Genomic DNA, 18,439 nt, shown 5'->3' with positions numbered 1-18,439 from the left:
AGACAAATAAGAATGAATTTATGTATTGTCAAAAACAGCCAATATTTATGTAGCAGAAGGATTCTACTTGTCAATAAATAACTAAAAGTTTACATTTTGACAATTTTGTAAAACTGCTTTATTTTGGGGCCAAAAAGGGATCTTACTGGACCTACTCCTTTACCAAATCTGAAATGACCGACAGACAAAACACATAAAATTCAGATATACTACAATTACATCTGTGTTGGGATTCAAGAAAGGGGAAACAAAGGTATTTCGTCTGGTAAACTCTATCCCAATTTATACACCTTCTTTTCCTAGTCATAGTAATTGCACTGTTAAGTGTGTTGGATGAGATGTTTTTATAAAGAATTCAGCTGAATATGATCCTTTCAGGAATCACTTTCAGAAGACTGTAAGATTGATTATATGGTTCTATGTGTTCTACCCTACTGTTTACACACATTTTTAAATGGACAGCTTTATAGATCTTTAAAGTTGACATTGTAAATGAAAAATAAACTATCAGTGCTGTATATGAATTTATTATTCCTGATTTTCAGGAGTCTGTTTCCTCGGTTTAAGGTTTCTTTGTCTAAGTATCTGTGACCCAGTCGTCAGTATAGGATTTGTCACATAGGGAATTGGCCCTTCACACTTCTGAAAATACAAGTTCTGTTTTATAGCTTATTAATAAACATTAAACAACTACCATATCATTATATATTTCTTCAAAGTTTGTATTATAGTTACTCTTCTTGATTGTATTTTAAAAATAAAGAGCAGCTACTACTTTGCTTTGGATTAGTCAAAGAGCATGCAAGTTTTGTGTGTTTTGAATTTATATGCCATATTCTTTATTTTCATTTAAAATTGATATGTCATCTAAATTGCAGTTTGGATACATATTGGACTTTCATAGTAAATTTTTATATTATGTACTAATTTTTCATGAGACTTTTTATTTCATGAGCAAATATAATAAGCTTGAATAAGGTTAGAAAAAGGTAGAATTAATATTTTAAAAATTAATTTCCATATATGAGTGGGAAGTTTTTATTCAGGTTAAAGATAACAAGAGTGCACACACTGAAATGTCTCGCCTTCTTTACTAATCATTGATATTATGTTGATAGTCCTAAGTATAAAGCTTTATTACAACTGTCACATAAACTTAACATTAACCAAGATAGCTAAACAAAGACCAATGAATCATGAAAATGAGGTCAAGGTCAGATGAACCATGCCAGGCAGACATGTACAGCTAACAAAGCTTCCATACAACAAATATAGTTGACCTACTACTTATAGTTAAAGAAAAATAGACCAAAACACAAAAACTTAACACTGTGCAATGAACCGTGCACTTGAGGTCATGGTTAAATAAAACCTGCAGGACTGACATATAGATCATAATATATTTCCATACACCAAATATAGTTGACCTTTGGCATATAATATTAGATAAAAAGACCAAAACTTAAAAACTTAACTTTGACCACTGAACCATGAAAATGAGGTCAAGGTCAGATGAAATCTGCCCGCTAGACAAGTACACATTACAATCATTCCATACAACAAATATAGTAGACCTATTGCATAAAGTATGAGAAAAACAGACCAAAACACAAAAACTTAACTATAACCACTGAACCATGAAAATGAGGTCAAGGTCAGATGACACCTGCCAGTTTGACATGTACACCTTCCAGTCCTTCCATACACCAAATATACTAGCCCTATTGCTTATAGTATCTGAGATATGGACTTGACCACCAAAACTTAACCTTGTTCACTGATCCATGAAATGAGGTCAAGTGAAAACTGTCTGACGGGCATGAGGACCTTGCAAGGTATGCACATACCAAATATACTTTTTTTCAAGTGGTCACTGAACCATGAAAATGAGGTCAAGGACATTGGACATGTGACTGACGGAAACTTCGTAACATGAGGCATCTATATACAAAGTATGAAGCATCCAGTCTTTCACCTTCTAAAATATAAACCTTTTAAGAAGTTAGCTAACGCCGCCGCCGCAGCTGTAGCTGCCGCTGGATCACTATCCCTATGTCGAGCTTTCTGCAACAAAATTTGCAGGCTCGACAAAAATCGACTATCTCCATCTACACATTTATAATGGAACTTTAAGATGGATGAAATAGATGTAAGAAGATGTGTTATGAGTGCCAATGAGATAAATCTTCATCTAAGTCACAATTTGTAAAAGTAAACCATTATAGGTCAAAGTATGGTCTTCTATGGAGCCTTGGCTTACACTGAACAGCAAGCATAAAGAGCCCCAAAAATTACTAGTGTAAAACCATTCAAACAAGAAAACAAATGGTCTGATCTACTTAAAAAACAAGAAACACTTATGAACCACATCAACACATGACAACAACTGAACATCAGGTTCCTGACTTAGGACAGGTGCAAACAAATGCAGTGGGTTTAAACATTGTAAATAGGTACCAACCTTCACCCTTACCTGACATGCCTTGTTGGTCACTGATTTAACAACGTGTTGACCACTGAATTTACTAACACCAGCATATTTTGCATAAAATTACCTGCTTGAACAAGACTTGACTTGGTAAGTTAACATTTCCTCTAATCACGGCATTGACCTTTTTCAAATCTTGTTGGTTTAGAGGTGTGATGATGTATAGCTCTTTCTCAACTGAGTCAATCCCTCTAACAATTCCTGTAGGATTATATAAAGAGAATTAATATGAGAATGTCTAGTAAGTAATAACCTAACTAAAAGGTTACATAAGTTACCAATTGATATGAGAATGTCTAGTAAGTAATACCCTAACTAAAAGGTAACATAAGTTACCAATTCTGATAAGAGAATGTCTAGTAATTAATACCCTAACTAAAAGGTAACATAAGTTACCAATTCTGTTGTGAGAATGTCTAGTAATTAATACCCTAACTAAAAGGTAACATAAGTTACCAATTCTGTTGTGAGAATGTCTAGTAATTAATACCCTAACTAAAAGGTAACATAAGTTACCAATTCTGTTGTGAGAATGTCTAGTAATTAATAAACTAACTAAAAGGTAACATAAGTTACCAATTCTGTTGTGAGAATGTCTAGTAATTAATACCCTAACTAAAAGGTAACATAAGTTACCAATTCTGTTGTGAGAATGTCTAGTAATTAATACCCTAACTAAAAGGTAACATAAGTTACCAATTCTGTTGTGAGAATGTCTAGTAATTAATACCCTAACTAAAAGGTAACATAAGTTACCAATTCTGTTGTGAGAATGTCTAGTAAGTAATACCCTAACTAAAAGGTTACATAAGTTATCAATTGATATGAGAATGTCTAGTAAGTAATACCCTAACTAAAAGGTAACATAAGTTACCAATTCTGATATGAGAATGTCTAGTAATTAATACCCTAACTAAAAGGTAACATAAGTTACCAATTCTTTTGTGAGAATGTCTAGTAAGTAATACCCTAACTAAAAGGTTACATAAGTTATCAATTCTGTTGTGAGAATGTCTAGTAATTAATACCCTAACTAAAAGGTAACATAAGTTACCAATTCTGTTGTGAGAATGTCTAGTAAGTAATACCCTAACTAAAAGGTAACATAAGTTACCAATTCTGTTGTGAGAATGTCTAGTAATTAATACCCTAACTAAAAGGTAACATAAGTTACCAATTCTGTTGTGAGAATGTCTAGTAATTAATACCCTAACTAAAAGGTTACATAAGTTATCAATTCTGTTGTGAGAATGTCTAGTAATTAATACCCTAACTAAAAGGTAACATAAGTTACCAATTCTGTTGTGAGAATGTCTAGTAAGTAATACCCTAACTAAAAGGTTACATAAGTTATCAATTCTGTTGTGAGAATGTCTAGTAATTAATACCCTAACTAAAAGGTAACATAAGTTATCAATTCTGTTGTGAGAATGTCTAGTAATTAATACCCTAACTAAAAGGTAACATAAGTTACCAATTCTGTTGTGAGAATGTCTAGTAATTAATACCCTAACTAAAAGGTAACATAAGTTACCAATTCTGTTGTGAGAATGTCTAGTAATTAATACCCTAACTAAAAGGTAACATAAGTTATCAATTCTGTTGTGAGAATGTCTAGTAATTAATACCCTAACTAAAAGGTAACATAAGTTATCAATTCTGTTGTGAGAATGTCTAGTAATTAATACCCTAACTAAAAGGTAACATAAGTTACCAATTCTGTTGTGATTGTTTCATTTAAATATTTTTACCCATTTATAATGTGCTGTAAATAAAGGAGTCAAAGTTCAAGTTTAGATGCAAATATAAGTAAAAATGAAATATACAGTTTATCAAAAATAGGCTTCTAAGATAGATTCATTAATTTTATTTATCTTTTCAAGAGGTGCATTTGAAGATGATGGATATGAAAATAAGTATTTAAAATGTAATACAGAATTAGAACATACCAAACCCTAGACACTGACAAACAGGTGTATTTTTAAAGAAAAATGGTGTGTCTTCATTTTCTCTCTCAGCCTGAAATATTACAATAAAACAATAATTAAACTTTATTTATACATAAGAAACTATTAATTGTTGAATAAATCAATTTTGTATTTTCATACATTTGGGGGATGGTGTTCTGCTAATTTGTATGTATGTGTGAATTTGTTTCCCTATAATTTATTAACAGATTTGATTGTTGTTTATTCTATCATTGTAATGGTATACAGCAGATTGACAGATTTAATTTTTATGGTCATCTGCGAAAGAAACAAAACATCAATGAATCGGGTCATTATAATTTGAAGATGTTTATAACTTTAATGTATTTGTCTACATCAAATACTTCAAATACTTGGAACAGTTTTTTTCTTACGGAGTCATTTTACTTTCCACCGTTTAATATGTTGTCAAATAAAAACAAGAGTGCACACACTGAAATGTCTCGCCTTCTTTATTAATCATTGATATTATGTTGATAGTCCTAAATATAACAACTATCACATAAACTTAACATTAACCAAGAAAACTAATCATTGACCAATGAACCATAAAAATTAGGTCAAGGTCAGTTGAACCATGCCAGTCAGGCATGAACACCTAACAATTCTTCTATACAACAAATATAGTTGACCTATTGCTTATAGTTTAAAAATAACAAACTTAACACTGACCAATGAACCATGAAAATGAGGTCAAGGTCAAATAAAAACTGCAGAACTGACATATAGATCATAAAATATATACATACACAAAATATAGTTTACCTATTGCATATAGTATTAGAAAAAAAGACCAAAACTCAAAAACTTAACTTTGACCACTGAACCATGAAAATGAGGTCAAGGTCAGATGACACCTGCCAGCTAGACATGTACACCTTACAATCATTCCATACACCAAATATAGTAGACCTATTGCATACAGTATAAGAAAAACAGACTAAAACACAAAAACTTAACTATAACCACTGAACCATGAAAATGAGGTCAAGGTCAGATGACACCTGCCAGTTGGACATGTTCACCTTACAGTCCTTCCATACACTCAATATACTAGACCTATTGCTTATAGTATCTGAGATATGGACTTGACCACCAAACCTTAACCTTGTTCACTGATCCATGGAATGAGGTCGAGGTCAAGTGAAAACTGACAGGCATGAGAACCTTGCAAGGTACGCACATACCAAATATAGTTATCCTATTACTTATAATAAGAGAGAATTTAACATTACAAAAAATCTTAACTTTTTTTTCAAGTAGTAGTCACTTAACCATGAAAATGAGGTCAAGGACATTGGACATGTGACTGTCAGAAACTTCTTAACATGAGGCATCTATATACAAAGTATGAAGCATCTAGGTCTTCCACCTTCTAAAATATAAAGCTTTTAAGAAGTAAGCTAACGCCGCTGACGCCGGATCACTATCCCTATATCAAGCTTTCTGCAACTAAAGTTGCAGGCTCGACAAAAATTAGCAAGAATGCTCCAAATTCTTAAATAACAAACGAATTTATTGCTTCATTTCTAGTAAATAGTGAGAGTAAATAAATGTGTGTACTTACTTCAGTAAGGTCAGCATTACACAGTGCCACCAGACAGCCATTAATAGCATACAGTATTTCTGAATTATCTACTTCTGTATGGGCTACATGTATAGCAACAGACTTCCATGGTACTGTGTATGGAGTTGTAGAGGTCAAGGACAAACCAGGTTCAAGGTTATTACACAAGTAACTATACAAGTTCAAATCTCTGTGATCAAATGGTTTATATCGACTTATCTGGCTGAAAGATTAAAATTAAAACTCTTTTATGAAGTGTTAAATATAAGAAGACGTGGAATGAGTGCCAATGAGACAACTCTCCATTCAAGTCATTGTTTTATAAATGAGTCATTACTTATTCTCAAACATCAATAAGTTGTCACATGTTTGATGTCTTTATCAATTTTACAAACAGAGAAATTTTAAATATAAAATTTATGCACATTATTTTATGCATGAGGCACTTGTTATTGAGGGATATTATAACCTATGCTACCCAAATTTCTTCCACCTTTCTTACTAATATAACAAAGTTAAGTAGCAGTATATACATATTTGTAATTGATCACATATTTGCCAATTCTAATCTGCATTTTAATATGCCTACACTGTAAAATTATGTCAACAAGCATTAGTTGTATTTTTTATAAATGCTTTTATACTTTTTTTAAAAGTTTATGATACATGATAAATTAAAATATTGTTATCGTATTTCTTTATTTCACAAATTACTAGGCAATTTAAGTCTTAAAGATACTTTTTTTTTTTTTTAAACTTATCCATGTAACATGAATTAATCAATGAAAAGGAATTTTTTAGATATAAGAAAATGATTATAATGCTTTTAATGAAAGTTGGTTTTTTTTTTAACTTTTTGTGAATGTAGTCATTTTCCTTATAATGAAACTCTATATTGTAACATAGTACTGTAAACATACTTATTTTTTTGCGTTAAGCCATTTCTATCAATTTTCTCTGCTATTCAATTTCAAGATTTTCAAAATCTACTTGAAGAAGTTGAATAAGGAACAATATAATTTTTACATACTCGCAAAAATAAGTTGGTTTACAGTATAATACATTTGTAATTGAGTTACAAACCTCTCAAAAGGGTTTACAGCTGAATCTATAGTCAACAATTCATACTCAGGTAAATCGTCCATATATTTCAACTTTTCACCCTGTCAACAATTTATATAACTCATTTTAAAACATAAGTGGTTATGCTGATTTATCAAGTTGCAAATTTTCAATGGTAAAAATAAAGAAAAGGTAGGAGGACAAATTGGACAAGTATTCTCCAACTGAGACCAAAGAGCAAGGATGTTTGTTACATAAGGTCAAAAACGAGAAAAATCCATACCTTGCATGACAAAATTTGAAGTGGTTCAAAAGAGAAAAATCAAAACATCCTCATTTACACTAAAAACAAAAAACAAAAAGCTTACATGGCAGAAATCAACTGATGAAAACAACTGAATTTAGGGCTTTTGACAGGCACATAATGAAACTCATGTATGAAAAATTAATAATTGCATAGAGGTCTATAGGGTCATGTATGAATTCATAGTCCCCTACCAGTTAAAAGTTCATTGTAATGGAACGAAATTCTAACTTGATCTATAACTTGTCCTGGTGTAAACTACATAAAATACAAAAACAAACCTACCACTAAATTCTTCAATCAATTTACAAAAGAAAAGGCAAAAATTGTGAAATTCTAACTTGATCTGTAACTTGTCATGATAAAACAATACACCAAATATCAAATCAATGTCTTTGAGCATGAAGAAAAAAAGTCTGGAAAACTTATTTGCCAGACTGACAGATGTACAGACAGACAGACAGACAGACAGACAGTCGGACACAGTGCAGACCAAAAGTTCCCTTCGACTTCATCACTTCATTGGTAGGGGACTTATAATGATCATATTTGCATAGTGGATTTTCCATTACTGTGTATTATAGAAAAAAAAACATCAGTTTGATTGTCAGTCACACTGTAATTACAATGTGTGACAAATATGTATATCAATAATTACAGTGTGTGAGAAATGTGTATCTATAATTACAGTGTGTGAAAAATGTGTATCTATAAGTACAGTGTGTGGCAAATGTGTTTCTGAAATGACAATTTGTGACAAATGTGTTAAATTACTGTGTGTGAAAAATGTGTTTCAATAATAACAGTGTGTGACAAAAAAGGTTCACAAAGGGTTAAAATTGGTCCTTAATTTTTAATGTTTTTTAAATGGGCCAAACAATTACACATTTCAAACAGAAATACTTGTGATAATACTGTTAAGACTAAAATATACTTTTTTGGCACCTTCCTTTAAATTTTTTGAAGCTATGAACCCTTAAATACACATTATTTGTATTTCAGGTCAATTTTGTCCAAAATTTTAATTGATTTTGGCATAATTAACCTTGGCCGCCCTTCACGATCCAAACAGTTTTTATATTGATGAATTCTATATCACATTTGGAATCTTTTAGTTACAAACCATTTTAGGTAGGTGGCGGCCAAATTTTTCCGAAAGCTTTTAGGTTTGAAAATTGCCCCAAATCATCATAATTCAACAAAATGTCCAAAATTGGACTAATTTGGAGAGTATTATGTACTTTTATGAAAAGAACTGATTTATTGAGCATTAGGACTTTTGAAATAGACCCATTTACGATCCAATTTGTGGACCTTTTGGTGTTTTATAATAAAGTTGATATTTTAGGCCATTTTTGGACATAAGTGAACCTTGTCCTTTGTTTCTTCAACTGATAATATTTCACCATAATTTCATCAATTTATGATGTATGTAATGATGTTTATATCATTTTTCACTGAATATTTTTTGTCAATATTGTGGTGACCTCAATTGTAGTTAATAAAATTATGTCATTATTTATCTGACATGAGCTTTATGAGTATTTTACATTTAAGCTACTTATAATATGTTTACCCATATCTTCCCTTTCCATCCTGGCTCTCTTTGCACAAAATTTGGCAACATCCTAGGAAAATTGACAACTGCTTTTTGAGTGTTGATCTGTACCAGTAATGATGGACAAACTAATCTGACAATATCTACTGTCAAGGCTAATCCTACACCTGTAAAAAAAAACAAGAGGTCAAATCTGACAATATCTACTGTCAAGGCTAATCCTACTCCTGTAAAAAAAAACAAGAGGTCAAATCTGACAATATCTACTGTCAAGGCTAATCCTACTCCTGTAAAAAAAAACAAGAGGTCAAATCTGACAATATCTACTGTCAAGGCTAATCCTACACCTGTAAAAAAGCAAGAGGTCAAATCTGACAATATCTACTGTCAAGGCTAATCCTACACCTGTAAAAAAAAACAAGAGGTCAAATCTGACAATATCTACTGTCAAGGCTAATCCTACTCCTGTAAAAAAAAACAAGAGGTCAAATCTGACAATATCTACTGTCAAGGCTAATCCTACACCTGTAAAAAAGCAAGAGGTCAAATCTGACAATATCTACTGTCAAGGCTAATCCTACACCTGTAAAAAAGCAAGAGGTCAAATCTGACAATATCTACTGTCAAGGCTAATCCTACTCCTGTAAAAAAAAACAAGAGGTCAAATCTGACAATATCTACTGTCAAGGCTAATCCTACACCTGTAAAAAAGCAAGAGGTCAAATCTGACAATATCTACTGTCAAGGCTAATCCTACACCTGTAAAAAAGCAAGAGGTCAAATCTGACAATATCTACTGTCAAGGCTAATCCTACACCTGTAAAAAAAAACAAGAGGTCAAATCTAACAATATCTACTGTCAAGGCTAATCCTACACCTGTAAAAAATCAAGAGGTCAAATCTGACAATATCTACTGTCAAGGCTAATCCTACTCCTGTAAAAAAAACAAGAGGTCAAATCTGACAATATCTACTGTCAAGGCTTATCCTACACCTGTAAAAAAAGAGCAAGAGGTCAAATCTGAAAATATCTACTGTCAAGGCTAAACCTACAAACCCAAGGGATCAAATCTGAAAATATCTACTATCAAGGCTAAACCTACACCTGTAAAAAAAGAGCAAGAGGTCAAATCTGAAAATATCTACTGTCAAGGCTAAACCTACAAACCCAAGGGATCAAATCTGACAATATCTACTGTCAAGGCTAAACCTACACCTGTAAAAAAAGAGCAAGAGGTCAAATCTGACAATATCTACTGCCAAGGCTAAACCTACAAACCCAAGGGATCAAATCTGACAATATCTACTGTCAAGGCTAATCATACACCTGAAAAAAATCAAGAGGTCAAATCTGACAATATCTACTTTCAAGGCTAAATAATACACCTGAAAAAAAGAGCAATAGGTCAAATCTGACAATATCTACTGTCAAGGCTAAACCTACAAACCCAAGGGATCAAATCTGACAATATCTACTGTCAAGGCTAAACCTACAAACCCAAGGGATCAAATCTGACAATATCTACTGTCAAGGCTAAACCTACACCTGTAAAAAAAAAACCAAGAGGTAAAATTTGACAATATCTACTGTCAAGGCTAAATATACACCTGAAAAAAATCAAGAGGTCAAATCTGACAATATCTACTTTCAAGGCTAAATAATACACCTGAAAAAAAGCAACAGGTCAAATCTTACTATATCTACTGTCAAGGCTAATCCTACACCTGACAAAAAAAGAGTAAGAGGTCAAATCTGACAACACCTGCAAAAAAAAAAAGAGTAAGAGGTCAAATCTGACAACACCTGCAAAAAAAAAAAGAGTAAGAGGTCAAATCTGACATTACATCTGGAAAAAAAAAATGGAGGTCAAATCCGACAATATCTACTGTCAAGGCTAATCCTACACCTGAAAAAAAACCAAGAGGTCAAATCTGACAACCTACACCTGAAAAAATAACATGAGGTCAAATCTGACAATATCTACTGTCAAGTCTATTCCTACATCTGAAACAAGAGGCTCTAAAGACCCCAGCTCAACGACGGACGCCAAGTGATGAGAAAAGCTCACTTGGCCCTTTACGAAAAAAACAAGAGGTTTAAATTGACAATATCCACTGTCAAGGCTAATCCTACACCTAAAAAACACATAGAGGTCAAATCTGACAATACCCACTGTCAAGCATAATCCTCCACCCATAAAAAACACAAGAGGTAAAATCTGACAATATCTACTGTCAAGGCTAATACTACACAAGGCTACAGTACAGTATAAGTAATGGTAAATAAATAAAGGAGTAGGTCCGGTAAGACCCCTTTTTGGCCCCAAAATATAGCAGTTTTACAAAATTGTTAAAATGTAAACTTTTATTTATTAATTGAACAGTAGAATGCTTCTGTTACATAAATATGGGCTGTTTTTGACAATACAATGCACATTTATCGGGTACAAGCACCATTAAGTCATGCTAAATCACTGAAATCTTCACAATTCTATCATTTTAGTTAAATTTTAGACGGTTTTCGTGTAAAACGAAAGTGGCCGCATTCGTGTTCATCCTTAATAATAAAATGTAAGTTGTATTTTAGGATAATACATAACATATATATAGGTTGAGGATGAACACGGATGCAGCCACTTTCATTTTTGACAAAAACCATCTGAAAAGTAGCATTTTTTGGCATATTTGGTAGATTTTTCATATTTGAGCTTGAATGGGATCGTTTTTAATGACAAAATCAGTTAAAATCTTTCACATAAACTAATTGAATCAAATAAAATAGACACTTTAGTGTTTAAAAAGTGGTCAAAATCTTTCGTCAGATGAACCTGAAATTTGAGGCCAAAATCGGTCCTTACCGGACCTACTCCTTTGTTTTTTTTACTGTCTTCTGATTGGTTAAAATTGTTAGTTTTATTTTCAATGTTGTCAATTTTGATGGCGACATGCTTACTCTGACGTTGTGTATTCATACGGCAACATGTGTGTACGTTGTTATTGTTAATATAAATAATATAAAAAGTTCTTTGAGCCTTATTTTTGATAGAAATTTATTTATAATGAATGGCAATAATCTATTTTGATTTTATTGAACCATAAAACTAATTTTTGACTCTTCACATTTAACATAATCCGCTTCACGGATTATTCAATGTGGAGAGTCAAAAATTATTTTTATGGTTCAATAAATTCAAAATAGATAATAGCCATTCATTAAATACAAATGAAAACAGTCTGATATGTAATAGCACGAACTGCCATGTAAAAGAATCATTATTTTCCTACAGCCTTACTTGCTGATGATAAATGTTATGTATTCCTTATTTTGCTGTTATGTAATGTTATAAACAGTAACAGACTTTTGGTAACTTTGACTGATTACTAGCTATATGTAATGTAACGTAATGAAATTGTGCCATTCTGGAACAAATTTGTAACCCACGGTATCTTATCCTTAACAAATATGTGATGTAACCATACTAGTACGTAGTTCTTCGGAACTAACCATAGAAATCCTTCAGGCCTACAAATAAGTATGGATTAATACAGATTTGATAAGGACCAAAACAGATCAGTACATTCCAATACTGTTTAGTAGGGATATACAACAGTTGTTTGATCAGTGGTCAAATAATGTGCATGTTGGAAACTGTCAAGGATATACAAGTAATAAAATAGGATTTGTCCAAGGACATACTGTAATGGGTATTTAGAAAAAAATCAAAACAAATCAGCCTGATTTTTTTACACAGGAAACCCATAAAACCCTTGAATAGCCAGTTATAAATTGATTTCTTTGTTCTTTAAAGATACTGAATAGCAGTAATATCAGAAGATTTATTAAATCTGAAATATCTAAAGAACACATCCAATTACAATATTCACAATTCTGCATATCAATTATCAATTATTACAATACATACAATAACTTTTCCCTTACCTTTATTCCAGCCACAGGTATTTACTATCAAAGGTCCTTTCTCTTTCAAGTCTACATATTTAGAGAAGCATTTCTCTATACAGGTCAGGTATCTAGTGGGATCATCTGCTGGTGTTACTCCTCCAAAAAAACAGGAACTGTCAATAACAAATAAATATTGAGGCAAAGAAAGGGTATATATTCGATGTACATGATTTAGAATAAAAATAATCTTGAAAACTAATTCAAAGTGTCATGTTGCATTTGACCATAAAAATCTACAAGACTTATAGAAAAGGATATTTTCTTTCTTTCATAATGACGTCCATTCTCATGAAAATTTAAAACTATAACAAAGATTACTCCATTTACATCTTAATTAGGCATTTATATAAGATGAACCATATTTTAAGCTGAATTCTAACTAAACGTGTTTCTTACTATAAAATTTAATTTTACATTGGGTTGTGAAAATCAATATTGCCAAATTGCTTTCACTCTAAGAAGTTTGTCCCCCTTTCGTTGTTCAGTTTACTCCTACACCTGTACACACATTGGTTCTTGCTACAAATTAATGGTTCATACTTACAAAACTGCTGGTCTCTGATGAGTAAATGGAGGTCCTGGAAAAAAGAGTGTTTCAGGTTTTTTTTTTAATTGATAACTGCATCTAGACATAAATAAGTGTTTACTTCTTAAGTTATATTTCTTTTTTCATTTATTTACAGTAAAGCAAACTTTCTTTAACCATAATGTTCATCAATTGTTTTTAATTACCTAAACAGACCTACTGAAAAAAAAACCAGGAACACACTATTGAATACTATTGTTTTTAAAAGAGAGATAACCTCAGCCTCCATTGCCTTTCAAATGCATTTATTTTTCATAAAGTAAAATTTTAGATTACGTTCTTAGTTCTATAAATTTTTTGTGAAAAAGGGAGATAATATAGCCATCGAAAATTTCATTCAAAGGGAGATAACCAATTCATAACTATTCAAAAGCACATAACAAATGTTGTCAGGTAAAATTTATAGTTTTGTGGTGCCTTAAATACCAGCATATTTAGTAGTTGTTTGTCATATTATTTTCCAACCTAGTACTGGCTCAGAAACACAATGCAGGGAAACACAACCAGGTGGGGTAAACTCTGTCTGTCCAACATCACATTCAAGAAAGTAAACTCTATCAACTCTAAAATGAAATAAAAGTATGGCTACAGAAATACATGTACTCAATTGTATTCCTAAATATAACAGTTATGATGGTTGATTTTGATAAGAATTTTTACCATTTATTCAAAAAGTGTATAGACTCGATACATTCAGACCCTGACTCATGGTATACTGGTATACACACTTTTATTTTGTTACATACTGTACATGCTGTTTTTCAACCTATAAATGTTACTTGTTATTGTCAGTGTCGTTGGGTTACTGACTCATTGAAGTATACCTCACATTTCTTAATATTCATAATCTTATATTTAGATTATAATACGAATACAAAATCTTTAGAATTGTGACAAATTTTTAAAACCCCTTCTTTATTTATAGAAATGTTTCCAATTGGGCAATTAGCTGATATATGTAGTGTTTACAGTGAACTTCTCCACAAAACAGTAAATGTCAAAAGCTATGTTGGGAGTGTTCTCTTCATTTAGAATATTATGGATCCTAAATATCCTTTAGCTATTTATTCAAACCACACTGTTAAGGGGGCTCCTGGGTATAAATGATTTTTTTTTTCTAATATAGGATTTCGCTGTATTTTTTTTATCATATACTTAAAAGAAAAATGAAATAAAAAAATTGGGTCACCGTTCATTTAAGCTTACAATCTGCCTCCGGAAGAAGCATACATTTTTGTTAATGTCCTTTTTTTCTGTTGAACTAATAGGAGAAATAAAGGTAATATTGAAATTAAAAAAATAACCTAATTACAGAAATCGCTTAAATTTAACAATTATTTAGTTTATGTACAGCTTATTTGAAAACAATAATAAACCAGATGCTCCGCAGGGCGTAGCTTTATACGACCGCAGAGGTTGAACCCTGAACGGTTAGGGCAAGTATGGACACAACATTCAAGCTGGATTCAGCTCTAAATTTGGATTGTGATTAAATAGTTGACACAGCATAGGTTTCTGACACAGAATGAATGTGTTCTAATGAACTTAAAATTTTTGTTTCTCTTAGAGCAATTTACTATGCTGTTGAATATTAATCCTCTCAAAAAAATGTTTGAAGAAATTTTCTTTTTTATTTATGAAATTTCAAATGAGAAAAATTGAACCCAATTTTTTTAATCACATCCCCCTTTCCCTTATTCCAAAACTAATCTCAATTAAAATTTCTAATGGAGTTTGCAACAATAACTACTCATTTAAATACATCATAAAATATTAAGATGTAAAAAAACTGCTTGTTATCACTGAATGGTAAAGATTATTTTAATTTATCAGTTGGTAGTAAAAAGTGAATATACATTGTATATTGTATAAAACAAAGATTTAAGTTGATTCTGGACAAAGAAAGATAACTCCAATTAAAAAAAAATCTTGCTATTGCACAATATTTTGCAATTAGATATTTCTTGCTAACTATTCTGGACAAAGAAAGATAACTCTAATTAAATTTTTTTTTGATATTTCACAATATTGTGCAATTAGATATTTCTTGCCATTGCGCAATACTGTGCAATTGAAAAGACTTGCTATTGCACAATACTTAATATAATAATTTTATATCCTGATTTGGACCAACTTGAAAACTGGGCCCATAATAAAAAATCTAAGTACATTTTTGAATTCAGCATATCAAAGAACTTCAAGATTTCAATTTTTGTTAAAATCAGACTAAGTTTAATTTTGGACCCTTTGGACTTTAGTGTAGACCAATTTGAAAACAGGACCAAAAATGAAGAATCTACATACACAGTTAGATTTGGTATATCAAAGAACCCCATTTATTCAATTTTTGATGAAATCAAACAAAGTTTAATTTTGGACCCCGATTTGGACCAACTTGAAAACTGGGCCAATAATCAAGAATCTAAGTACATTTTTAGATTCAGCATATCAAAGAACCTAACTGATTCATTTTTTGTCAAAATCAAACTAAGTTTAATTTTGGACCCTTTGGACCTTAATGTAGACCAATTTGAAAACGGGACCAAAAGTTAAGAATCTACATACACAGTCATGACAGTTAGATTCGGCATATCAAAGAACCCCAATTATTCAATTTTGATGAAATCAAACAAAAGTTTAATTTTGGACCCTTTGGGCCCCTTATTATGTTGAGACCAAAACTCCCAAAATCAAACCCAACCTTTCTTTTATGGTCATAAACCTTGTGTTTAAATTTCATAGATTTCTATTTACTTATACTAACGTTATGGTGCGAAAACCAAGAAAAATGCTTATTTGGGTCCCTTTTTGGCCCCTAATTCCTAAACTGTTGGGACCTAAACTCCCAAAATCAATACCAACCTTCCTTTTGTAGTCATTAACATTGTGTTTAAATTTCATTGATTTCTATTTACTTAAACTAATGTTATTGTGCGAAAACCAAGAATAATGCTTATTTGGGCCCTTTTTTGGCCCCTAATTCCTAAACTGTTGAGACCAAAACTCCCAAAATCAATCCCAACCGTTCTTTTGTGGTCATAAACCTTGTGTCAAAATTTCATAGATTTCTATTAACTTAAACTAAAGTTATAGTGCGAAAACCAAGAAAATGCTTATTTGGGCCCTTTTTGGCCCCTAATTCCTAAAATGTTGGGACCAAAACTCCCAAAATCAATACCAACCTTCCTTTTGTGGTCATAAACCTTGTGTTAAAATTTCATAGATTTCCATTCACTTTTACTAAAGTTAGAGTGCGAAAACTAAAAGTATTCGGACGCCGGACGACGACGACGACGACGACGACGACGACGACGACGACGCCAACGTGATAGCAATATACGACGAAAATTTTTTCAAAATTTGCGGTCGTATAAAAATATAGGTCACCGATGAGTTAAAAAAAAATATTTCAAATTTAATGCCAAAAATGGCATTTTTGCACCAAAGGGAGATAATTTGGAGCTTTTTCAATGATATAAACATTTTAAAAGTCATCTGGAGCCAAACCGAATTGTTTTTCTGGGTTGATTTTTGTACCATATCATAAAGTAATAAGGTATAGTGTAATGAATAAAATTTGTAATGAAAAAATAAAGGTTTAATTTTTTGCTGAAATTTTTGTAGTACGAGCCACCTTAACAACTGTTTCACCAGATTGAATGAACATTTAATCACAATTCTTTTCAAAACATTTTACATGGTATGTATTCTTTAACAAAATGTGTGGATTTGTTAGTTTAGACTGATCTGTTGAAGATTATAGATTTAAATGCACTAGGCTGAATGTTAAATGCCTGAAATCTAAGGTATAACTTTATTTCAGACTTGCAAACATCATATAATGATTTTACTAACAACTATTTCTATCTAGAATTTTACATGTATATGCCTCTTTAAAATCTTAAATTGATGTCAGCAGTATAGAAATACATGATTGTTATTCAAATTCTACCACAATTGCAGAATCCTATCATGAAATGATATATCAGTAAAAAGTATATAACATATTCAAGCATGTTAATTTTGAATTTTACCACATTGTAATTAAACCAAATGATCATTGTCAAATGATTTTCATTTATGAAGTAATTGTTTAGATACTTATCTGTATCACTTACTTATCAAGTAGTGAGTTTATTAAATATCTGTTGAGTGTAGATTTCCCAGAATTCTTTCCTCCAATTATTGTAATAACAGGTGATGTTCCTACAATTGTCAAATGTATTGTACAAAATTATTTATTTCGAAGAAAATTTATTCAAAACATAACAACAATGATTGAGCAAGACATACTCATCAATTTGATAGAACAAAACATATTCTTTTAATCAAAATCCTTGCTACAAGGGTCGGGCATGCTGTTTTACTTGTTGGTATGAAGAATTTTTCAGGATGCTGAGCTTTTGTCACAATGATACGCAGTGATTACGCACCTTAAAATATTTTGACACTAAACTTCCTTTGGTTGACCTAATAATTATCAAAACAGAAAGCAGAGTAGTTTTATCTTATCCTTGTGAGTAATGAGTGGAAACAGGTATTTCAAGAATAATACATGTACTCGTGTTATATCTTAATAGATTTGCTTAAATAATTATCATCTAATTTTGTAACATATTTATTTGAATTTAGGAAAATTGAATTGTCAGTGATTGTAAGCCACCACAAAAATAATTTTCTTCCAATCTCTTCTATCATCATTTTCTGTACCTAACATCAATTTCTCATTTTTTTCCTCCTTCATGAAATAACAGAGCCAAATATTTTTTTTCTTTTGTTTGTATAAAATCATGTGGGTTACCATTATTTTTCGTTTTATAATATCTAGAAACCTTTTATACATATGTATCATTTGAATTGTACTTTGATACTATGCCCAGTGATGCATATGTTCATTATCAAAGAATTATCTTACTAATCTC

General features: G+C 31.4%; 1 protein-coding gene across 2 annotated transcripts in view; it reads right to left on the bottom strand.

The window, feature by feature from the left end:
* Positions 1 to 511: 511 nt before the first annotated feature.
* The window catches only part of LOC139511528 (polynucleotide 5'-hydroxyl-kinase NOL9-like), a 25,486-nt gene continuing 7,558 nt past the window's right edge, over positions 512 to 18,439 (bottom strand). For both annotated transcript variants that reach the window (XM_071298352.1, XM_071298342.1), the window contains exons 4-13: positions 17,636 to 17,723; positions 13,983 to 14,080; positions 13,476 to 13,509; positions 12,908 to 13,044; positions 8,986 to 9,134; positions 7,127 to 7,206; positions 6,044 to 6,266; positions 4,438 to 4,507; positions 2,556 to 2,689; positions 512 to 642 (exon numbers count right to left, since the gene is read on the bottom strand). In XM_071298352.1, the coding sequence (XP_071154453.1) occupies positions 529 to 642; positions 2,556 to 2,689; positions 4,438 to 4,507; positions 6,044 to 6,266; positions 7,127 to 7,206; positions 8,986 to 9,134; positions 12,908 to 13,044; positions 13,476 to 13,509; positions 13,983 to 14,080; positions 17,636 to 17,723 (1,127 nt within the window). In that variant the 3' untranslated portion in view covers positions 512 to 528. The remainder of the gene's footprint in view (positions 643 to 2,555; positions 2,690 to 4,437; positions 4,508 to 6,043; positions 6,267 to 7,126; positions 7,207 to 8,985; positions 9,135 to 12,907; positions 13,045 to 13,475; positions 13,510 to 13,982; positions 14,081 to 17,635; positions 17,724 to 18,439) is intronic.

The sequence above is a fragment of the Mytilus edulis genome, chromosome 1, assembly GCF_963676685.1.
Source record: "Mytilus edulis chromosome 1, xbMytEdul2.2, whole genome shotgun sequence".
In the NCBI taxonomy this organism is placed as follows: Eukaryota; Metazoa; Mollusca; class Bivalvia; order Mytilida; family Mytilidae; genus Mytilus; species Mytilus edulis.
This window is presented reverse-complemented; position numbering and strand designations above follow the sequence as displayed.